Genomic DNA, 24935 nt, shown 5'->3' with positions numbered 1-24935 from the left:
GTAAAAGGGTCCCCTTTCTCCACATTCTCCCAAGCATCTGTTGTTTCCTGTGTTGTAAATTTTATCCATTCTGACAGGTGTAAGGTGGTATCTCACTGTAGTTTTGATTTGTATTTCCCTGATGATGAGTGATGTTGGGCATTTTTTCATGTGTCTGTTAGCCATCTGTATGTCTTCTTTGGAAAAATGTCTATTCACGTCTTCTGCCCATTTCTTAACTGGATTACTTCTTTTTGGGGTGTTGAATGTGATAAGTTCTTTATGTGTTTTGGATACTAACCCTTAATCACACATGTCATTTGCAAATATCTTCTCCCATTCTGAAGGTTGCCTTTTGTTTTGTGGATTGTTTCCTTCACTGTGCAAAACTTTTTATTTTGATGATGTCCCAAGTTCATTTTTGCTTTTGTTTCCCTTGCCTCCAGAGACATGTCTAGTAAAAAGTTGCTACGGCTAAGGTCAAAGATGTTGCTGCCTGTGTTCTCCTCTAGGATTTTGATGGTTTCCTGTCTCACATTTAGGCCTTTCATCCATTTTGAATTTATTTTTGTGTATGGTATAAGAAAGTGGTCCAGTTTCATTCTTCTGCACGTGACTGTCCAGGTTTCCCAACACCATTTGTTAAAGAGACTTTTTCCCACTGGATATTCTTTCCTACCTTGTTAAAGATTAGTAAACTACACAGTTGTGGGTCCATTTCTGGGTTTTCTATGTTTTCCTTTCTGTTCCATTGATCTGTGCGTCTATTTTTGTGCACGTACCATACTGTCTTGATCACTACAGCTTTGTAACATAGCCTGAAGCCGGGAATCATGATGCCTCCAGCTTTGCTTTTCTTTTGCAAGATTGCTATTCAGAGTCTTTTGTGATTCCATACAAATTTTAGGATTGTTTGTTCTAGCTCTGTAAAAAATGCTGGTGGTATTTTGATAAGGATTGCATTAAATGTGTAGATTGCTTTGGGTAGTATAGACATTTTAACAATATTTGTTCTTCCAATCCATCAGCATGGAATGTTTTTCCATTTCTTTGTGTCATTTTCAATTTCTTTCCTAAGTGTTCTATAGTTTTCAGCATACAGATCTTTTATCTTTTTGGTTAGGTTTATTCCTAGGTATCTTATGGGTTTGGGTGCAATTGCAAATGGGATCATTCCTCGATTTCTCTTTCTGCTGCTTCATTATTGGTGTATAGAAATGCAACAGATGTCTGTACATTAATTTTGTATCCTGTGACTTTGGTGAATTCATGTATTAGTTCTAGCAATTTTTTGGTGGAGTCTTTCAGGTTTTCTACATAGAGTATCATGTTTGTGGATAGTGAAAGTTTGACTTCTTCCTTGCCAATTTGGATGCCTTTTATTTATTTCTGTTGTCTGATTGTTGAAGCTAGGACTTCCAGTACTATGTTAAATAATAGCGGTGAAGAGTGGACATCCCTTTTTTCTGACCATAGAGGAAAAGCTCTGTTTTTCCCCATTGAGGATGATATTAGCTTGGGTCTTTCGTATTTGGGTTACTAAGGTATGTTCCCTTTATCCCTACTTTGCTGAGGGTTTTTATCAAGAACAGATGCTGTACTTTGTCAAATGCTTTTTCTGCATCTATTGAGAGGATCATGTGGTTCTTACCCTTTATTTTATTAATGTGGTATATCACATTGCTTGATTTGTGAATATTGAGCCACACTTGCAGCCCAGGAATAAATCTCACTTAATTGTGGTGAATGATTCTTTTAATGTACTGTTGGATTTGATTTGCTAGTATTTTGTTGAGAATTTTTGCATCATGTTCATCAGGGATATTGGCCAATAATTCTTTTTAGTGAGGTCTTTATCTGGTTTTGGAATCGAGGTAATGCTGGCCTCGTAGAATGAGTTTGGAAGTTTTCCTTTCAGTTCTATTTTTTGGAACAGCTTGAAAAGAATGGGTATTTTCTCTTCTTTAAATGTTTGGTAGAATTCCCCTGGGAAGCCGTCGGCCTGGACTTTTGTTTGTTGGGAGATTTTTGATTACTGATTCAGTTTCTTTGCTGGTTTTCGGTCTGTTCAAATTTTCCTCCTGTTTCAGTTTTGGTAGTTTATATATTTCTAGGAATTTATTCATTTCTTCCAGATTGCCCAATCTATTGGCATATAATTTTTCATAATATTCTCTTATAATTGTTCATATTTCTGTGGTGGTGTGATTTCTCCTCTATTATTCATGATTTTATTTATTTGGATCCCTTCTCTTCACTTTTTGATAAGTCTGGCTAGGGGTTTATAAATTTTATTAATTCAAAGAACCAGCTCCTGGTTTCATTCATTTGTTCTACTGGGGGGTGGTGTATCTATATCATTTATTTCTGCTCTAGTCTTTATTATTTCCCTTCTCCAGCTGACTTCAGGCTTCATTTGTTGTTTTTCCAGCTCCTTCAGGTGTAAGATTAGGTTGTGCATTTGAGACTTTTCTTTCCTTTTAAGAAGGCCTGTACTGCTATATACTTCCCTCTTATGCCCACTTTTGCTGCATCCCAAAGGTTTTGAACTGTCATGTTTTCATTTTCATTTGCTTCTATGTATTTGTTTTATTTATTCTTTAATTTCCTGGTTAACCCATTCATTCTTTAGTAGGATGTTCTTTACCCTCCATGTATTTGTGGTCTTTCCAAATCTTTTCTTGTTGTTGACTTCAAGTTTCATAGTGTTGTGGTCAGAAAATATGAATGGTGTGATCTCAATCTTTTTGTATTTGTTGAGGCCTGATTTGTGACTCAGTATGTGATCTATTCTAGAGAATGTCCCATGTGTACTCAAAAAGAATGTGTACTCTGCTGCTTTAGGATGAAATATTCTGAATGTATCTGTTAAGTCCATCTGGTCCAGTGTGTCATTCAAAGCCATTGTTTCCTTGTCAATTTCCTGCTTAGATGATCTATTGATGTAAGTGGATTGTTAATGTCCCCTACTATCATTGTATTATTATCAATGAGTTTATGTTCATTATTAATTGTTTTATATATTTGGCTGCTCCCAAGTTGGGGGCATAAATATTTATAATTCTTAGATCTTCTTGTTGGATAGACCTCTTTACTATGATACAGTGCCCTTCTTCAACCCTTGTTACAATCCTTGGTTTAAAATCTAGTTTCGGGATGCCTGGGTGGCTCAGTTGGTTAAGCGTCTGCCTTTGGCTCAGGTCATGATCCCAGGGTCCTGGGATCGAGTCCCACATCCGGATCCCTTGCTCAGCGGGGAGCCTGCTTCTCCCTCTGCCTGCTGCTCCCCCTGCTTGTGCTCTCTCTCTCTCTCTCTCTGACAAATAAATAAAATCTTTAAAAAAAATAAAATCTAGTTTGTCTGATAGAAGTATGGCTACTCCAGCTTTCCTTTGATGTCCATTAGCATGACAAATCTTTCTCTATCCTCTCACTTTCAATCTGCAGGTGTCTTTAGGTCTGAAATGAGTCTCTTGTAGGCAGCATATAGATAGGTCTTTTTTTTTTTTTTTAATCCATTTGGATACCCTGTGTCTTTTGATTGGAGCATTATTCCATTTACATTCAGAGTGATAATTGATAGATATGAATTTAGTGTTAAAGTGTTACTTAAGTCACTGTTTCTGGAGATTTTCTCTGTTCCAGTCTAGTCTTTGCTGCTTTTGGTCTTTCTTTCCCACTCAAAGAGTCCCTTTAATATTTCTTGTAGGGTTGGTTTAGTGGTCACAAACTCCTTTAGTTTTTGTTTATTTGGGAAACTCTTTATTTCTCCTTCTATGCTGAATGACAGACAGCCTTGCAGGATAGAGTATTCTTGGTTGCAGATTTTTCCCACTCAGCATGTTGACTATATCATGCCACTATCTTCTGGCCTGCCAAGTTTCTGTGGGAAAATCTGCTGCTAACCTTAGTTGTCTTCCTTTGTTACTTAGGGATTTCTTCTCCCCTGCCAATTTTAGTATTTTTTCCTTAATTCTATATTTTGCAAATTTTACTACAATATATCTTGGTGTTGGCTTGCTTTTGTTCATTTTGATGGGAGTTCTCTGTGCCTCCTGGACTTGGAAGTCTGTTTCCTTCCCTAGATTAAGGACGTTTTTGACTATAATTTGCTCAAATAAACCTTCCGCCCCTCTCCCCTCTGCTCTTCTTCTGGGACCCCTATGATACAAATGTTATTATGCTTTATGGTGTCACTGAGTTCCCTAAGTCTACATTCATGATCCAGTATTTTTCTTTCCGTCTTCTTTTCAGCTCCATTATTTTCCATAATTTTATCTTCTATATCCCTTATTCATTCCTCCACTCCTTCCATCCTTGTGGTCATTACATTCAGTCAGTTTTGCATCTTGGTTATAGCATTTTTTATTTTGGCCTGATTACTTTTTAGGTCTTTTATCTCTGCAGTAAGGGACTCCCTGGTGTCTTCTATGCTTTTCTCAAGCTCAGCTAATATAGTTATGATTGTTAGTTTTAAGTTCTGGATTACACATATTACTTATATCTGTTTTTTGTTAGATCCTTGGCCATGACCTTTTCTTGTTCTTTTTTTTTTTAAGATTTTATTGAGTTATTTGAGAGAGAGAGATAAACAGCATGAGAGGGGAAAGGGTCAGAGGGAGAAGCAGGCTCCCTGCTGAGCCAGAAGCCCAATGTGGGACTCGATCCCAGGACAACGGGATCATGACCTGAGGCAAAGGCAATCACTTAACCAACTAAGCCACCCAGGTGCCCCTCTTGTTCTTTCTTTTAGGATGAATTCCTCCACCTTAGCATTTTGTCTAGGTCTCTGTCTTCTGTGTATTAGGAAAGCCTGTTATGTTTCTTGCTCCTGAGAGTAATGGCTTTATTAAGAAGAAGTCATATACTGTCCAGGGCCTCCCCTTCAGGAAGTGTCTCTGGTATATGCTGTGTGCACTCTGCCTCTGTGTTTTGGCTGCTCTATCCCTCAGGTCAGTCTGCTGTGAGTTTCTCCTTGCCTGCAGTGGGGAGTGTTTGGACCTTGTCCACTGTGTGGTGAGTTTTAACTAGGTGTGCCCTGACCTGCTTGTCAAAAGAGGCCTGATCCTATTTCCACTAGTTGAAGCTTTGCAGCGCTCTATGATCAGTAGACTTGGAGCATGAGGGGAGCTTGTGCTGGTCTTCTGGGGGAAGGGGCCCACTGCTGCTCTGGCTCTCAGGCACACTTGTGCTACTAAAAAAGAACCTGCAGAGCACAGAAGGGTGGAGCTCAGTGTAAGCAGCTCAGGCCCCTACTGTGAACACTGTACTCTAGCTGAAGTCTGTCTGTGCTGATGGGTGGGGGAGAAAAATGGCACCAGTCTTCTCCCTCCTCCCTAGAGAGGGGAATTCATGCCCACTCTCTGGGAAGCGCTCACAGAAGAGCAAACAATCACTCCTGATTTGTCCCAGGCATCCCTCACATCCCTGCCTTCACCCTGTGTCCAGGCCATCTGCCCACCTGGCAGTGCAGTGCCCCTGTGTTTTATCTCAGGCATGCCAGCTGAGTTTCAAAACTCCAAACATCAGGGGTGTGCTGTGGACCTGTCCTGGTCCTCTGGTGGAGGGTCTCCCCACACTCTGGCTGGTGCTGGTTTGTCCCAGAAGAGCAGTTGCACCAACATGCAGGAGCTTATAGTCTAGAGTAAAGTGCCTAAGTCCAGGTTAGCTGTCCTCAGCAGGAGTCTCTGCCCCTGTGCCTAAGGGGCAGGGGAGCACAATGGTGCCTGCCAGCTCTTTTGTCTCTGAGAAGCAATGCCACCTCTCCTCGATGCACTCCAAGGGGTAACCATCTCTCTCAGTGTGCCCCCGGGGATCCTCAGATTATGGCTGTCTGCTCCCAGGCCCCTGCCCTCCTTCTCCACAGGAGCACTGCACTGCCCGACAAGCTCAACACCAGCCATGGCATGGACTTCTAAAACTCCAGTCTTTGAGCTCCACTAGTTGTTAAAATTCACGATAATCAGCCCTTCTCGTTTTCCCAGTCCATGGCTTTGGGAAAGCACTTTCCTTGTGCGATCCCCTGTATACTCTCCCCCCACCCCGGCTTTCTCTCCTCTCTCCATGATCAGGGCTCCCTCCCTTCTGTAGCACCCTCAAACCTTTTCTACCCCAAATCATGTCTCCACACCTCCTACCTTCCACAATGTGGTCTCTTCTCTCCCTCTAGTTGTGCAATTTGTTCTGTTTAGTTCTCAGATTGATTTCTTGGATATTCAGAATGATCTGATATTTATCTAGGTGTGTTTGAGGGAGGAGGCAAGCACAGGGTCCTCCTACTATACTCTGCCATCTTAACTCGTCTCCTAAAAATTCTTAAACAAAGGGATTTTACATCTGCAAAAGGCAGAAAAATCAAGACCTGCACTCGTTATGATGTTCCTCCTTAAATCTTTTTTCTTTTCTTAATGGCTTTAGTATGTTTCTTGTTCATGTCAGGTTGCTATGGATGCTGACAGTTCTCCACACAGAGAAGGGAGGGCTAGAGAAGCAAGAGCTGGAAATGAAATGCCTCCACCTAGAAGTCACACATGACACTTGTACAGGCATTTTCATGGCCCACACAAGTCATGTGACTCTACCTGACTTCAAACAGGACAGGGAGTATAATCCTCTGTATGCCTGAAAGCAGAGCACCAGAAATTGGATATTGTGCAACAGCAGTAATGCCTTCCACAAACCTAAACAACCAATTCGTTTTCTTCCTAGGAATAACAAATATACCTATTTACTGGGGAAATGCTTCCTTTTCATCATCTATTAATCTCAATCTCCCTTGACACGGCTCAGCCTTCAGATCTTTGCAGGTATATATGTCTAAGTCTAAATCTATCAAACAGATACAACACTTGACCTTCATTCAAAATAAAACCAGTACTCTAGAAAATAAAAAGTGTCATATATGTAGAAATTACTATTAATATTCTAATAAGGAAGTCGTTAGATTTTATTCATTCATTCGTTTATTCAGTTAAAGAAAAAATAAATAGCGATTGAAAATTCAGCACTGAGTGAAGAAGTTTGATAGCCAAGCAGGGAACTTGATCCAGAATAGAGTCTAGGTAGACTCTAAGTGATAAGGGTCAAGGAAGGGAAAATGGAGTAAGTCTTTAAAAGCCAAAAGACTCTGTTCCATTTTAAGGAATCATTGTCTGAGTGGGCTGACTAGCTGGCGAGATCTAGATTTGCTGGCTTTGAAAGCACAGGGCTGGCTGCTTGGAGGACCTCTGCTGTCTGAGTGGTTCATAATTATGGAGTGCAGGTGTCTCTGTTGGGGATGTGAGGTCTCTGACTCAAGGCTATGGCATGCGGCTGCCTCATGTCTGACTCAGTAGTATTTCACTCAGTCGGGTCTGCACTAGTGTTAGCAAGTTAGTGGCCAGGACAGAGTTTACCAATTCATTCAACAAGTTAAATACCTAGACTCTTTACCTGCCCCATCCTCCTTAGACCAAGCTAGGCCACCTGTCATGTGCTCCCATAACACTCTGTATTTACTTTATAAAAGTTTGGTCATTACATTCTAATGCTGTTTAATTGGCTATTTTTCCCACTCTATTATAAGGAGCAGCAAGGCAGGGCTATATCTATCTTGATCACACTGTATCCCCAGTACCCAGTATAGTACTGGACCCAAGGTACATATGCAGTGAATATTTTATTTTTTTGTTCCCCCTCCCCATACACAGTGATTTTTTTTTTTTTGAGAGAGAGAGAGAGAGAGAGCAGGGGAGAGGGTCAGAGAGAGAGGGAGAAAGAATCTCAAGCAGACTCCGGGCTGAGCCCCGAGCCCCATGCGGGGCTTGATCTCATGACCCTGAGATCTACAACCCGCACCGAAACCAAGAGTCCGCGCTGAAACCAAGAGTCAGTTGCTTAACCGGCTGCACCATCTAGGCACCCCCGCAGTGAATATTTTATTTAAAAAATTAATGAGAGTCTATACAAGACACTGCTGAGCAGGGACAAGACACTGCTAAGCAGGGAGATGGAGCAGACTGGAATATAATAAAACCACAATTCAAAGTCTGTAAAGAAACAATATAATAAACAGGGGTGAAGACAATTTTTGTGAGGAGGTGAAGCTTATGCAAACTGGGGGAATTAAATTGTTAAGAAAAAGAATATAGAATATAAATACAAAATTTTATTTAAATACAAAATTATACAAAAATATCAAATTATAAATACCTCATCTTGGAAGAGGTTCATAAAATTGAGGGGACTTGAAACTTAAGCTTTGTTTCCTTCACAGTAAATGTATCTCTGGTGATAGGTGGACCAATGTCCTAAATACTGTGGAGTCTCTGAAGAGTGATCAGAGATCTCTGCTGGGGATAATCAAAGATTTCACAGAAGAGAGAAATTGTGAGCTTGATCTTACAGACAGAAGCAAGGTAAAGACATTGCAGGTGGAAAAAACACGCTGAAACACACAGGTGAGAAAGACCTAGAGCCTATCTGTGGAATAGTGAGAAGCACTACTGGCCAGTGTAGGTTTGGGTGGGGAAAGCCTTAGGATAGTGACTTTCAAAGTGTGATCCTGGGCCAACAACATCAGCATCACTCAGCTCCAGCTCAGATTTACCCATTTAGAAACTGGAGCTAGTGCACAGAAATCTATAGTTTGACAAGACCTGTTGGTGATTCTGATGCAGTTAAAGTTTGAAAACCAATGCCTTAAGAAGTTAATTGAGCATCAGATGAAGCTATCCTTACAAATTTAATTTCAGGCTATTATACAAGATGGAGAGAAATGAGAAAAAAAGGATTACAACCGAAAGAGAATGAGTTCTATTCATCTCACACCCCAAAATAAATTACAGATAAGCTAAAAAGTTAAAGTGAAAAATGCAACCAGATATTGGGTAGAAGAAAAGATTAATTTCACAATTTAAAACATTTGTACCATTAATAAAATTGAAAAATAAACAACAAACTAGAAAGAAATATATGCGACATATATCTCAGGTAAAAAGCTAAAAATTTTAACTTTCCTTTAAAAAGATAAAGAGCCCATAGAAAAGTGGACAAAAGACATAAACTGAAAATTCTCAAGAGAAATACAAGTGGCCAGTAAACACATGAGAAAATATTCAAGTTCACAAAAAACAAATACAAATGAAGATGGAATACTATGTTTTATTTACCAAATTAACAGAGCATTTTTTTAAAGATAGAAACAACTTATTCATCCACTATTTAACTGTATGGTTGGTCATTTATAGTGGAATTCCAAGGTGCCATTAACATTAATAGCATAAGGTATATTCATGCTATATTAAATGCGGGGGGGGGGGGAAGCTGCTACAGAATAACATAACACTAGCCAAACTTTTAAAACCAATTCTAAATGGATATAGATTTTTAAAAAATAATGTACAGCCCTTGAGCAAAATGTTACCATTGGTTAGCTCTAGGTTGTAGGATTATGATAACTTTTTCTTTTGCAATTCATACATTGTGTGATAAAGATGTATCCCTTTTCTAATCAGGAAAAAATTGAGCTATACTACAAGTGTGATAAAAAGTTGGAGAAAATGATGAAGATTTAATACCCCTTCGGTCAAAATTATATTAGAAGACAGCAAACTCTACAACGCGGTACTCTTTTGAGATTTCAGGGTTTCATCCCCGGAGCCACTATCCTCCGTTAAGAGAAAGGAAAGGAAAAGGGGGACGCAAAAATGAAACTGGAAAACTTACTCCAGCTAATCAAAGAACGTCAAGTAGCCTCTGATTTGTGATTATGCTAAAGGACATGTCAACATTGTGATGCTCTTCGTATTTACTTCTCTGGGTAAGGGAAAATAGTGTGGGTTTGTTTAAGTAATGTGCTGGGCTGGCGCGGGGGGGGGGTTGTTTGCTCTCACTACATAATGTTTTGAAATAAAACTTCAGCCTAGAATGTAAAGATTTTGTTTGGCACAAGGCTACGCATGAGCAAAACAGTAACTTAAAATGGTCCCATACCACCCCCTTGTGGCTTCCACTGAGTCACATTGGGAAACAGCCCAACCAGCCGAGAGGACGGAATCATGCCTACCGTTTTCATCAATGGACACGTGTTTGTTGAAAACACGTGTCCATTCTCTATTCGGTAGCAGGTGCTAACTATACTAGGATTAAAATATACCACTAAATCTCTTCGTACTTTATTCAGGCCATGCCAGCATTCGTAAACATTCACTTATTTGGGCTGAGTACACACATAGAAGTTGAGGTCATTAAAAACAGCATCGCAAACGGGTGTCTCTTTAAGCTTTATCTTCTGGCATAAAGGTGAAGGAATGGGAGTAAGGTCTGCGATTATTACTCTTCAGCGTTTGGTTGGTTGGGTAGCATGTGGTAATCAGAAAAAGCACAGTGGATGTGGATGAAAACACATGGACTGCAGCCCTAACTATCCAAGTGACCTTGAGCACGTGATAATCCACATGGGCCCCATTCATCTATTTAACAATTACTTGAACCCGGGTGCTGAGGTTACAAAAATTAGTATGACCTAGTCTTTTAGACCCTCGCTTTTCTAATTTGTAAATTGGGACTGACAACTTCAATTTACTATCAAAAATTAAACATATACTACCCTTGTACAGAGATGTACATTTTTGAAACGTGTTCACAGATTTATTTATGCTTGTTCAATTTAATCCTCTCCACATCTGCTCATAGGAGCTCTAAATCCTTACAGGAATTAAATAATCTAATCCAATACCCTGTAATTTTACATTCAGTCCACCGGGATTTCTTGAATCAAGGAATCCGGCTGAAGCTTAATACCGACTCGCGATCTTCAAGATTCTCACCCTCCTGTCCTGTGAACAGCATCGCAGACCTGCGCAGTTCTTTGGTGGGGCCTCGGTAAAACCCTGACACGGCCGTCGCCCTTTACGTCCCCAGCAAGCAGCGGCCACTCTGGGGGTTGAAATGCCATTTGCCATGCCTAACTCGTGCAAGACGACTCTTGCACGCCCCCTGGAGGAGCCGGGTGGGAAAGGGGCCGGCTAGCAGCTGGCTGCGCTTCTCCCACTTCTCCGGAGGCGGGAGGAAGGGCCGGGAGCCCGCAGGGGCGGGGGAGGGGAGAAGTTCCCTCGGCGGCCATGCGGGGAGCAATTCTAAGGAGTAGAATCACCCGCTCGGCTCTGGAGAAGCCTTACCCAGCCCGGAAGAAGCCTGCGGCGGCACAGAGGTGCCGGCAGGAGGCGCGGGCCGCCGGGCCACCCCCGGGGCCAAAGGCCGGTGGTCCCTCCCAGGTCCGGTGTGCGGCGTGGTCGCGCCGCCGGATCCCCTGTCGCCCCTCACTCCCCCCGCCCCCGGCACTCTCACCTCGTCACCTCCCCGCCCAGTCGGCGGGTCCCTGAGGTGCGCGACGCAGGCGCGGAGCGAGGCGGTGAGTGCGGCTGCCGAGCCTGGGCCTGCGGCCTGGCAGGCAGGGCGTGAGGCGCGCGGGAGGGAGAAGGGCCGGCCCCGGGGGAGCGCCCGGAGCGCGAGGGCCACAGCGGCGCCGCCCGCCGGCAGGGCCGCGCGGCCGCTCCGCCAGCACTCGGGCGCCTCGGCTGTCCCCGCCTCGGAGCTGTGCCTGGGCTGGCCGGGCGGGCCCCGGGGTCCGGGTGAGTGTGAGGGAGGAGCGGGCCGGTGGCGTGCGGACGCAGCCTCCCACGGGAGAGGGCAGGGAAGACCCGACGGCCTCCTTTAAAATGAAACCCTGCCTCTGTTTTATGGCGGGATAGCGGCCCCTCCCCCATCCCGGAGGCAGTTCCACCCCTTGCGGAGGACGTCTCGGGCCCCTGCTGCTGTTTTCCTTATGGCGCCTTTGGGGTCGGAGTTTGGGCGTCCCCGCAGGTCCCCTGGCCCTGTTGGGCCCGGCGCCTGGCGCGGGCGTGGAGGCTGCTGGGTCCAGGGGTCTCCTGCGCGGCCCCTCTGACCGGCGTGTCCGGTGGCGGCTGGGCTCTCGACGCCCGTCGGTGCCAGGCCGGCCCCCGGCGGTGCGGAGCGGCTTTGGAACCCCCTGGCAGCGCATCCCTTGTTCGCCCGCGAGCCACCGCCGCAGAAAGCAGGCGTCCGTCCTGGCGCTCTCGTCTCCGGCCAGTGGCCTGGGCCCCTCCTTAGGGTGCTCATATGCCCCTTTTGGTTTTTCTTTTTCAGTACAACCTAGGGACGCGAGTAATATGAAGCAGTTTATCTCTTTGCAAAGAGGTAAAAATTTGTACTTGAGCAAAGACTGACACTCAAGTTGGACGTACCGTGGGTTCTAGTTCAAAAACTCTCCTGAAACGTTTTTTTTGTGTTTCAATTCTTTTAAATAAGTCTGGAGAGTATTATACTTATTTGAAATGAGTGAAAAAGAACTTGCTTTTAAAACCTTATTGTAAAAATGGAGCTTTTGATTATACTTGCCTTATTTTTATACCAGTTAGACAATATTTATATTACATGAAAGGCCTTAGATGTTGATCTATTTGATATAGGTACTGATTGCCTGTTATATGGCATTTTGTACAGACATTCTTGTTGAAAAAAATGACAGGTGGAAAGATGCTGATATGTATTTTGTAAGTTGCTTTTTAAAAAAATTTTAATGTTTCATGTGGCATGATGTCATTTTTGTAAATGTAAAATATATATGTATACCTTAGCATAGGAGAATGTCTAGATGTCTATATACCAAAATGTTAACAGCGGTTTTTCTGGGTGAATAGATTCAAGGTGATTTAATTAATTTTTAAATTAATTTCTAACCTTTTTTCTAATTTTCCTGCAGTGATATGTATTACGTTGGTAGTTTGTTAAGTGGGGAAGAGGGAGTGAATGATAAGGTGCATGTGATTCAGAATCGTCCCCATGAGAGGAAAACTAGTTAGCAATGTTCATATGACATCTTTGAGTAAAAAGCCAGACTTCATCAGGGCAGTTATGTATACAAAAAGCACATAAGAATATTTGCTGAAATGAAGGATGGTTGGCATTTCTGGTCTTGAGTAGTAAGCATTTTAGCATCATGCTGAAAGGGTGTCTGATAAATGTTTGGATATTGTTCATCTCTAAGTAGGAGTCAGACCTTTCCTGATCAAGGTGATCTATTCCTTTCACCTGACAGTCTGAATCCAGGCCAGCTTGCAATGTTAATTTTAATGCCATGTACGGTTTCCTTTCCTTACTTTTTGATTCTTCAAGTTGGAAAGAATTTAAAGTATATTCTGAAATAGCAAGAGGCTACTTTAATGTTTGGCTGATAGTTTCCATTGTTCTCCCTGATAGTTTTAGAACGTTTAAAACATGAAGTGTAGTGCTCTGGGCTGTATAAGTTCTGGAAGTGTACAGAAGAGGTATTAGGAATAAGTCTTGAGATTTTAGCTTATTACATAATAAGAAATTTTTTATTTTTGAGTGCACTTGCTTGGGAAGGGTTCAAGGAATGCTATTTGTGTTAGGTAAGGCATTATATAGATACTATTTCTATAAATCTCATTGCTGTTGGTTTCTTTGGATGATTCCCTTCCGTTCCTCCCATTTGGTGACTAAGAACTGGAAGATGTAACTTGCTGGTAATAGTGAATAGCAATGAAAATTACACAGAGTTAGTTAGTTGTTCAAAACTCAAGAGTCAGAAGACACGATTTTTCAGCTCTGGTTCTGCCACTTAGTTGAGTTGACTTTCACTGAATGCTTCCTCATCAGTAAAATTGGAGTGAGTTTGGTGGTATCCCCTCTATGTACCTCACAGGACTGTTGTGAAATAAAATAAGAGGAAAATGCTCAATAAACTAAAAAGCACTATCTTACTACTGGATAATCACATCACCTGTAGTGCTAATTTATATGTCCAGAACTTAGTGAAGCAGCAAAGACAGTGTGTGCACCTCAGGTGCCTTACCATTAGAAACAAGATGATCTCAGTAATGATACCAAGTTCTACCTGCTATGTATATCACTTTGACAAAAAAGAAAAGTAGCATAGAAAGCTCGTGGAGAAAATGTCCGTTTCTTTTTCTGACTTGCCCACTTCTGCAATGAAAGAACACTAACCTGGGACGCCTGGGTGGCTCAGTTGGTTAAGCAACTGCCTTCAGCCCGGGTCATGATCCCAGGGTCCTGGGATCGATTCCCAGATCGGTCTCCTTGCTCAGCAGGGAGCTTGCTTCTCCCTCTCTCTCCCTCTGCTTGTGCTCTCTCTGTCAAATAAATAAAAAATCTTTATTAAAAAAAAAAAGAACACTAACCTGAAATGAAAGAGGTGATTCTGATTCTGACACTAATCTGTTACTTCAATTGGGGTGATCACTTTATCTCCCTATTTGTTTCCAAAGCATGTGCTTTAAAATCAGATCTTTATTCAAATTCCAACTCTACCACTTATTAAGAATTGCCTTGACTTAATTTTACTATGCCTCAGTTTCCTCATCAATAACAAGGGGTAAATAATCATTTTGAGAGAGTGTTGTATATTTTTCATCTTACAGGATTAAATAAGATAAAGCATGTGTACAGCCTGGCACATGATTGGTGTTCAGTAAATGGTCATTGTCCTTTATATTGTTAAATAATCTATAAGGACTTAAACAGTTTGAAGTCTGATTTGGTTTGCTTTCATTGTATTTGTTTTCATTATGGCTGAATAAGATTTATATTCCTGTTTCGGTGTTAAAATATACCCGTAGCTTTAGAAGGTAAATTCATTTCAAAGAAATGACACATGCATATACGTATTTATATGTGTATGTATACGTGTATATTATATGTATATTATGTATATATACATATATAAATGTGTATACATATAAATATACATATATACATAAAATGTAAATTATATACATATAACATACACATAAATGTGTTATACATATATAAAGAAATGACATATATATGTATTTTTGTATGTATATATATATCAGTTTTTAGTATTTAATACAGTGTATTCAAAGGATTATTTATACTTGAATTAATTCCATATAACTTTGCAGTTAATTAAAGATCTGGTGCCATTGTATTCTTGAGTCTCAGAAGTGAACTACATTTTTGCTTATATGACTTCTGTTGTGTTTTTTCCTACAGGCATTTTTTTACCATCTGTGAAAACTTCCCTGTAATTCATTTCTCCTCACTACAGTATTAAGAATTATACCAAGTAAGTGGAATGTGGTAAAACCAATTAGTCAATTTTATAAGTTGATGGGAATTTAATCATTTAATGATTAAACAAAAGTTGCTACCTGTTTTGTTCTAAATAGAATGTTGAATGTGATCTTGTAAGTAAGAAAAGGATTTTTTCTTGAAAATTATATTCTGAGCTTCTATGTGATGAGTATATTTTTTGGAAGTCAGGATCAATATAGAGTTGTGTAAATATTTTTTTAAGGGAATATATCCACCTTTAGCTTGAAAACTGTACCAAAATATTCCCAGTTGTAAGAAATGTACCTGTCTTAGGGCACCTGGGTGGCTCAGTCAGTTAAGCGGCTGCCTTCCACTCAGGTCATGATCCCAGGGTCCTGGGATCAAGTCCTGCATCGGGCTCCATGCTCAGCAGGGAGCCTGCTTCTCCCTCTCCCTCTACTTGCCTGTCTGCCTACTTGTGCTCTCTCTCTGTCAAATAAATAAATACAGTCTTTAAAAAAAAAAGAAAAAGAAATGTACCTGTCTTATTATTAATATGGTACCATAACAATTTTTTTAATAAAAAGTAATTTAAGAGTATGGTTTATTGTAATTATACCGTTCTCAAAATTACATCAACATGTGAAATGGACTTCTCAACATCACCAAGAAAAAAAAAACAGTTATTGGTGTCCTGCCTTTAAATTTGATCAGAAAAATAAATCCAAATATAAATGGAAGCATTGTTTTTTGGGTTTTTTTGTTGTTTTTTTAAAAGATTTTTTTTATTTATTCATTTGAGAGAGAGAGAGAGAGAGCATGAGCAGGGGGAGGTGCGGAGGGAGAGGAAGCAGGCTCTCAGCTGAGCAGGGAGCCGGATGCGGGACTCGATCCCACGACCCTGGGATCATGACCTGAGCTAAAGGCAACCGCTTAACTGACTGAGCCACCCAGGCGCCCCAAATGGAAGCATTGTTTAACACTTCTCTTACAAAGTAGATTTTCAAGTGGCGCACACATTTCTTATTACCAGTAAGTTCTTTGGTTAGAAGGAATTTTTATAAAATATTGACAATCTTTATTTGTGATATTTTTGTTAAATTTTTCCATTTTTAGATTGAAAAGATATGAATGAATATCCTAAAAAAAGAAAAAGGAAGACATTACACCCTTCTCGTTACTCAGGTCAGTGGATTATTTTAAAGTTGGGCCCTGGATTAAGTCCCATGCAATTGTATTCTTATCCATTTTCTCATAAATGATCAGATAACAGTTAAATATCTGGGTCAATTTTTAGGTAAGAGAAAACTTTAAGTTCTCTGAATATATATTCCTCATTGTCTACCATGTGCTAGGCACACATCAGAAGTTTACGGACATTATTTAATACTTACAACTTAAAGGTTGAAAGATATTTAAAATTAGATATCCAAGGTTGCATGCTTATACAGCATAATTGAGATTTGCTTGTCTGATTCTCAAGCTTGTCCTTAAGGCACAACATTAACCTTGGTGGAAGATATTTGGATCATTGGGAAAAAATTTTTTATCCTATACATTATTTTCAGAAATGTAAACTTTATTTTGATTGTGTTATTTTAGGTCCTTTGGTTGAGGTTGGCTCTGCTATCCTGGCAATAAGAGAGGTCTTAAGAGGACTCATGTGGAATTTAAGAAACAAAACAGAGGAGCATAGGGGACAGGAGGGAAAAATAAAACAAGATGAAATCAGAGAAAGACAAACCATAAGAGACTCTTAATCATAGGAAACAAACAGGGTTGCTGGAGGGGAGGGAGGGTGGGAGACGGGTGACTGGGTGATGGACATTAAGGAGGGCACATGATATAATGAGCACTGGGTGTTATATAAGACTGAAGAATCCCTGAACTCTACCTCTGAAACTAATAATATATTATTTGTTAATTAATTGAATTTAAGTTAAAACAATAATAAAGTATATATTGGTGCAAAAAAAAGGTCTGTGTGGCCACCTGTAACTAATCTCACATATCTATATTTGAGACAGTCTCTGGCATAGCTGCTAGCCCACCCAAGCTACACATTCTTCATATCTGAGGAAATTAAGCCTGATTTACTGCCCCTTATCCCCTCCCAGACAAGACTTGAAATGACTATTCAGAAGCCCTAATTGGTTCTCAGACCATTTCCCCTATGCCTTGTGCTTTCTCTTCACTACATGGCAGATCTTCTTGGTAGTTAATGCCTTGTGCTTTCTCTTCACTACATGGCAGATCTTCTTGGTAGTTAATTCATTGTTTTTTGTATTAATAGATTTATCACATATTTATAATTTGTGGAATTCTGACAGTAAGGCAGATCTATCTTTGTGCACTTCAAGTGTTGTAAATCATGTAATTTGTGGTTCTTTCAAAGCTCAGTGTATTAGATATGAAATATAGAAGTTTTCAGAATTGAAGGAAATATTAATACTTTTTTACAAATATGATTATATATGTTGGATAAAGGGATGACTGTTATTAAATGTATGTATGCTTGAAATTTTTAAAATTTTGCTCTTATGTTCAGATTCCTCTGGAATAAGCAGAATTGCAGATGGATTCAATGGAATTTTTTCTGATCATTGTTATAGTGTTTGTTCTATGAGACAACCAGACTTAAAATATTTTGACAACAAAGGTATATATCGTATTTTCCAAAATATCCTTTAAGTTGTTTTTGATGTATTTTTATTTCTTACTTGAAAATGTGAGTGAAAGTTATGACTTCTAAATGGGCAAGTATTCGATTTGTTTAAATGTAAGGAAATAAGGTTTTTTGTAAGAAAGCAAGTATGAATTTTTAATTTTTAACATTATTTCAGACCTATAAATAAAAAGCACACTCTCCTAAGTCCATTTTAGGTGGCAAGGAATTGGTAGAAAATCAGGACTGACCCAGAGTTGGGAGCATTTATGATGAAAGGTTAAGATAGTGTTGAACACAGTTCTTCCACTCAGCTGTAGTCTAGAGGGCTAACGGAAGGAAGAAACAGAGGGTGAAGGATTTGGTGTTTTTCAGTCTTGCATCTTTTATTGAGTCTTTTCGAGAGCATTGGGTAAATGATAAAAATTTGCATTTGCTCTCTTTCTTTGCAACCATCAAAACTGCCAATTTCCTTGAGCTCCTATCAGAGGCACAGAAACATAATTTTTTTTAAAAAGCATAAGGAGTTGGAGACATTTTTATGAACTCATGTTTTGCTTAATAGAGACACAGATGGTTACATACAGAGATATTTATAGATATGTGTGTGTATATGTAGCAGTGTACAAACGTTTTTACTCTGTTAGCTGAGAGGGCCTAAAAGAAATGACGCCCCAGTAGAAGTCAGCCCAGATTTTGGTTTCTAAAACCATTCTCCAACAAAAAGAACTAGCACTTGGAGAAATGGCTCATTCTAGTTCTGAGGCGGGAAATACGTAAGATGAGCCTGGAGCATTTTGTAGTGCCAGAAAATAAGGAAATACTCAACACACGCACACAATACAGGTACTTCAAAGGAACACAGGAGCCGACTAAAAAAGCTCCCAGTAGCCAAAGCTGAAACAATTTGAGGAAAAAAAAAGAATTATAACCCAAAATAGAAAATATTCCTGAGTCCATACTGATGTGATTGAATGAATAAATAAATTAGAAAGAAACTGTATAGAAGAATTCCATATTATTTATGTGGAGGCTCCTCCCTCAAGGAGGTGGAACATAACTTTCCACTCCTTAAATGAGGACTACATACAGGGACTTTGTTCCAAAGCATAAAGTATGGAAAGTAAAAGCGTGACTTTACAACAGAGAAACCTGATTAATACTACTTCAACCAGGTGATCACAGTCAACATCTACAGTAATAAATCATGTTCATACTATGTACCCTTGATGTGATGTGCCTCTCTAGTCTACCTCTAATAACCCATAATCCCAGTCTAATCATGGGGTATCCTACAAAATACCTGACCTCTACTCCTCAAAACTGTCATGGTCATCAAAAACGAAGTCTGAGAAACTGCCACAGCTAACAGTATCCTAGAGAGAGATGACAGCTAAATGTGATGTGGAATCTTAGGATCTTGAAACAGAAAAAGGACATTAGGTAAAAACTAAGGAAATCTGCTTAAGTATGGACTTTAGTTAATACCATCTTACCGGTATTGGTGATTAATTGGAACAAATGTATCATATTAAGAGCATGGGGATACTGACATGTAATGTAATGTAAGAGAATGGAGAAACTGAGAAACTGAATGCAGGATATAGGAATTCTTTGTACTGTCTTCTCAGATTTTTTCTGAGAACTTCTAAAAAATAAAGTCTAAAACAACAGTGACATGATGTTGAAGCCCAGTTTTTTCTGCTGACCTGTATTTTAGTTTCCCCATGCTAACTTTAAAACATTGGGTCTGGGCTGAGGGAATAAAGTTTATTCAAACTTCATTAAACTGAAAATTCCTAAGTAACTTTAAAAAGTATATTCTGTCTAGTCCAAATGGGGCACAGATGCAAAAGCAGTTGCTTGTTTGGACAGGTTTTTTTTGGTGTCTGTTGGATAACATCTCTTTTCCTGGCTAAATCTAAGTCCTTTAGCTCCTGTTGGAATTCAAAATTATATTTAAAATGTTTAGTGCTTTGTTTAATAATAATTAATATTTAATGCTTTGATATAAATAATAAGTATTTTTCCAAATCTCTTTTTACAGATGATGATTCTGATACAGAGACATCAAATGACTTGCCAAAATTTACAGATGGAATCAAGGCCAGAAATAGAAATCAGAACTACCTGGTTCCCAGTCCTGTACTTAGAATTCTAGACCATACTGCCTTTTCTACAGGTTAGGGAAACCAGATGATAGCATTTGCTTAGTTTATATAGATTAATGAAAAAATTAGGGATAAAATAAATTTTTTGCCAATTACTTATTCAGTAAGTCTTATTTAATGATAATAGACATATTATATTTTTCAGAAAAATCTGCTGATATTGAAATTTGTGATGAAGAATGTGACTCACCTGAGTCAGTCAACCAACAAACTCAAGAGGAGAGTCCTATAGAAGTTCACACTGCTGAAGATGTTCCAATTGCTGCAGAAGTGCATGCAATTTCTGAAGATTATGATATAGAGACAGAAAACAATTCCTCAGAAAGTCTCCAAGACCAAACTGATGAGGAGCCACCAGCTAAACTGTGCAAAATTCTTGACAAGAGCCAAGCTTTGAATGTGACTGCCCAACAGAAGTGGCCTTTACTGAGAGCCAATAGCAGTGGCCTCTATAAGTGTGAACTTTGTGAGTTCAACAGCAAATATTTTTCTGATTTAAAGCAGCATATGATCCTGAAGCATAAGCGTACTGATTCAAATGTGTGTCGAGTATGCAAGGAAAGTTTCTCTACCAACATGCTTTTGATCGAACATGCCAAACTGCATGAAGAGGATCCCTACATTTGTAAATATTGTGATTATAAAACAGTGATTTTTGAGAACCTCAGTCAGCACATTGCAGACACCCATTTTAGTGACCACCTCTATTGGTGTGAGCAGTGCGATGTACAGTTCTCCTCAAGCAGTGAACTCTACCTACATTTCCAGGAGCACAGCTGTGATGAACAGTACTTGTGTCAGTTTTGTGAACATGAAACAAATGATCCAGAAGACTTGCATAGCCATGTGGTAAATGAACATGCATGTAAATTAATTGAGTTAAGTGATAAGTATAACAATGGAGAACATGGACAGTACAGCCTCTTAAGCAAAATTACCTTTGACAAATGTAAAAACTTCTTTGTATGTCAAGTATGTGGTTTTCGGAGTAGACTTCATACAAATGTTAACAGGCATGTTGCTATTGAACATACTAAAATTTTTCCTCACGTTTGTGATGACTGTGGGAAAGGCTTTTCAAGTATGCTAGAATATTGCAAACATTTAAATTCACATTTATCTGAAGGGATCTATTTATGTCAATACTGTGAATATTCAACAGGACAAATTGAAGATCTTAAAATTCATCTAGATTTCAAGCATTCAGCTGACTTACCTCATAAATGTAGTGACTGCTTGATGAGGTTTGGAAATGAGAGAGAATTAATAAGTCATCTTCCAGTCCATGAGACAACTTGATTATTTTCTTTAACTGCCGTAATGTTAATGTAAAATAATAAATTTGACTTTTTTGGAGATGTGAAAATGGATGATTTTAAACATAACTTATGAGAATTGCTTTTAACAAGTAAGATTTTTTTAATTGTCCAATTTTCTTGGCATTGCTACATTTTTCAGTAAATAATGGTATCCTAAATGTGGTATTTTCAGTGCATGGTTGTTTTAACCACTCTTAGTATCTGTCGTCTTGTTTCTTACATAAGCTCTGATTTCATGAATTGATGAGAAACAGATGTACTAAAGAAACTAGACCACAGTTTTCCTTCCGTAACCATGGGTGCTATTAAATTTTTTAAACTCAAGACGAACTCAGTTTTTCAGGTATGAAGTCATTAAAGTACTGCATTATCAGAACTTAAATGCAATGTACCATACAATTAAGTCCACTGATAGTCCCATTAATAAGACCCCAGACCCTCCCAGATAATCCCCATCAGGAATTATCCCCAAGACTCAGTGGACTCTTCATCTGTGTAATTCTTTTAACAACACTAGGAGGCAAGTGTTACAGTAGGAAGGGAAGATCCAGTTTTGTTGGCAGTCTTTTTTTTTTTAATTCTCATTCAATTTTAGCCCCTATCTCTGAGTTAAATGATTTAAGATGGGAGTGAGGAGGAACTGGTAAGGGATTAGACAATAAAACCAGTTGTAACATTTCATAGCTCAACCCTTTCACAATTCATTTTCAGTTATGCGACAGCAAAGTAAGCCCAAGATGCTGATGTCAAATCATTTATTGACTGCGAAAACCCACTGAGGTATTAATCTAGAATTAGGAAGATGTGGAAGATAAGGGGTTCTGGCTTTCTTGTTGGCTTATAGATGGCCGTTTTCATTCACATGGTGTTCTGTTTGTATGCAAGTCTATTTCTCAAACTTCCCTTTTTTATAAGGTCACCAGTCATACCAGATTAGGGTTAACCCTGATGACCTTATTTTAACCTAGTAAAGATCCTGTCCCCAGACACGGTCATATTTTGAGGTACTGGGGCTCAGGACTTGAACATTTGAATTGGGAGATGGGAGACAGGGACATAACTACAATTCAATAGCAGCTTCTTGAATAGCAGTGTCACAAAGATATGATTTGGTCTATCAATGAACTCCAATAAACACTGTTGCTAACAAACGGCAGTGTTCAGGAATATTGCTATAGTTGAAGAGATCAATTTATGATCTATGGTTTTCCCACTACAAGAACCATGGAAATTTAATCTATCTTGAGAATGGTGGCAGCAACAAGTTTTTTCAAAGCCAATCATTTTTAACTCTACTATTGTCAGATATGCATAATTGTATTCCTAGAAATTCATCAGGGCTACCTGATAGAAATGTTTCTGAGAAAACTTAATATCAGAGTGGTTTAAACTGGACTAGAATCTTAGAAACCATCTGGTCTAAACCCTCTAGTTCTCTTAAGTTTCTTATAGAAATAGGCCAAGGTCACAAAACCAGTTGTAGCAGACAGGAGTGGGATCCAAGTTATTTGGCTTCCAGTCTAATAATGTTTCCGTTACACCATGTTGCATTAAAATATAAGCTTTGTCCTTGGGGTGTTTTTCGTGACTACTTAACCTAGCTGTTCTGCTACCTTCTTGGTAATTCTGTTTTTATGCCTTTTTTATATACATACACCTTCAAGAATTTTATTTTTAGGAAACAAACTAATGCCTTGGTAGGTTTTTTTCAATTTTGTATTTTATTGCTTTACATTTGATCACATTAGTAATCAAATTAATTTTAAGGAAACCTCAAGAGATATTAATCCAAGTTTTAGAACCAAATTCTAATTCTAATTCTAATTTTGTGCTTTTTGATGAATCTGCATCTTGAGGCCGCATCCCACTGACAGTTTGTCCAGTAAAACCTTTTTGCTTTGACTCAGCTTTCAAATAAGTCAATGACACCATAATTGGCTTGGGTAGCTGGTTTATATTTTTAGCTTATTAAAGAACTTCTTCAGAAAAACAACCCTAACTAAAAAGATTTTTCTAACTACTTCTGGGTTTTTCCCCCTCAAAAACATTTCCCCCACAAACATTTCCACTGAACTCTTGTGATTTGAAGCACAGTTCAAGTCTGAGAATACATAACTGATAGTGATGTTTATTAGCACCACCGTAGAATTCTTGGCAGTAGTATTCGGTCATTTTTTTTTCTTGCTTTTTTAATCTTCACCTTGCAATGAGTTATTACTTATGAAATTCCAAATTCCCCTGTACTCCAATATTTGAAAACGACTGTGCACTACTCAAAAGCCTCTCTTCCTGCTTGTAAATTTGCCAGTTTTACCATTTTAAATCACCTCTCTTAGATTTCCTGAATGTGTGTCATCACACACTAACCAGTTTCTCCATTTCACATGGTCCACAGCCTGTTAGGTAATTGCTGAGTTGTTAGCAGGTGTAGTATATGTAGGGCTTTTGTTTTGTTTTTTTTTTTTCAATAGACTAACACTATTCCTAATTTTTAAATCTGACTTGGAAAGCATTGTATTACTTAATTTCTGACACTTTACCATTAACCTTACTTTTGTTTGTTTTGTCAGTATTACTACCTTTTGCAAGACGTTTAATATGTTTCCCAAAGGACTATGATTCATTTTTAATGGAATTTTAATGCCTAAAAAGCACTATGACTTACACAAATTTGAAATAGCTAATAAAAATCAAATGGCCACAATCCTCTTGGGAAGCAGATTAGTTTGCCAAAAAATCAATACTCGTTAAGAATTTAAGTGAAAACAAATAGTTAGACCAAACATCCCAATGGAGAAGCCAATTTGGTTGGTCAGGTTTACCCTATAATTAACACAGTCTCATTCCTATAAATTAAGATGAAATTTGGGGATATATATATTAGTTTGCCTGTAACTTTCAGTTCTGATGACTGAAGATAGAGTACAAGCATTTTTGTTCAAGGCATTTAGGTTATGGAATTACATATACTCCTAATATTGGTTTAGCTTTCCATAAATTAATCTTTTAAGACAACATTCAAATCTAAGAGAAAGAAATGGGTACATTTATGTTGTAAAATACAAATTCACAAAGCTAAAAGTTGTCATGTAATTTACATATTTATATGAAGTTATATGTTCAATTTGTAAGTTTAAAAACTAAAAATTTTAAGACTGCATTGTTTGAAGCCTACTTCATACTAGCCATTGAAAGTAATTTTCTGGATAAAGACTTCCTGTATTAAAGCATCAGTCATCACAACTTCCTTAAGTTCATTCTCCTTAGTAATCTTGGTGTTAAACTGGTAACTACCCAAACCCAAAATCTCATTTGTGAAAAGTAATTTTTTCATTCTAAAAAGAAACAATTTTGGAGGGCAGCTGCCTCAGTCAGTAGAGCATGAGACTCTTGATCTCAGGGTTGTGAGTTCAAGCCTCATGTTGGGTGTAGGGATTACTTAAAATCCTTTAAAAAAATGAAAATAAAAAAATTTTCTCACATTGCTACATAGGAATATTATCTACTAGTAGTATTCCCACATTTAAGAAGGATGATTATTTAGACAATTTTTTTTTCAAGATTTTATTTATTTATTTGAGAGGGAGAGAGAATGAGAGATAGAAAGCACGAGAGGGAAGAGGGTCAGAGGGAGAAGCAGACTCCCTGCTGAGCAGGAAGCCCGATGCGGGACTCGATCCCGGGACTCCAGGATCATGACCC

General features: G+C 38.9%; 1 protein-coding gene across 3 annotated transcripts; it reads left to right on the top strand.

Moving 5' to 3' along the window:
- Positions 1 to 11076: 11076 nt before the first annotated feature.
- ZNF639 (zinc finger protein 639) lies at positions 11077 to 24298 on the top strand. Of its 3 annotated transcripts, none has more exons than XM_028101181.2 (6): positions 11077 to 11371; positions 15037 to 15109; positions 16195 to 16263; positions 17627 to 17737; positions 19791 to 19925; positions 20060 to 24298. In XM_028101181.2, the coding sequence occupies exons 3-6, from the start codon at positions 16206 to 16208 to the stop codon at positions 21211 to 21213; spliced, it is 1458 nt and encodes a 485-aa protein (XP_027956982.1). In that variant the 5' UTR covers positions 11077 to 11371; positions 15037 to 15109; positions 16195 to 16205; the 3' UTR covers positions 21214 to 24298. The 3 variants fall into 3 exon arrangements, with proteins under 3 accessions (XP_027956982.1, XP_027956984.1, XP_027956983.1); XM_028101182.2 differs by lacking the exon at positions 11077 to 11371 and adding an exon at positions 11495 to 11591; XM_028101183.2 differs by lacking the exon at positions 19791 to 19925.
- Positions 24299 to 24935: the final 637 nt, after the last annotated feature.

This window comes from Eumetopias jubatus, unplaced genomic scaffold, assembly GCF_037043125.1.
Source record: "Eumetopias jubatus isolate StellerSeaLion01/CBP00866 unplaced genomic scaffold, mEumJub1_p1.0 scaffold_1, whole genome shotgun sequence".
NCBI lineage: Eukaryota > Metazoa > Chordata > Mammalia > Carnivora > Otariidae > Eumetopias > Eumetopias jubatus.
Note: the sequence above shows the minus strand (reverse complement) of the source record. Positions and strands in the feature narration are given on the sequence as shown.

What these genes read in the sequence shown, in the direction of transcription:
- ZNF639 (XM_028101181.2), top strand. Translation starts at nt 16,206, where the DNA reads ATGAATGAATATCCTAAAAAAAGAAAAAGGAAGACATTACACCCTTCT. An exon ending in AAAATATTTTGACAACAAAG is followed by an intron (nt 17,738 to 19,790) that starts GTATATATCGTA and finishes CTCTTTTTACAG; the next exon opens with ATGATGATTCTGATACAGAG. An exon ending in CCATACTGCCTTTTCTACAG is followed by an intron (nt 19,926 to 20,059) that starts GTTAGGGAAACC and finishes TATATTTTTCAG; the next exon opens with AAAAATCTGCTGATATTGAA.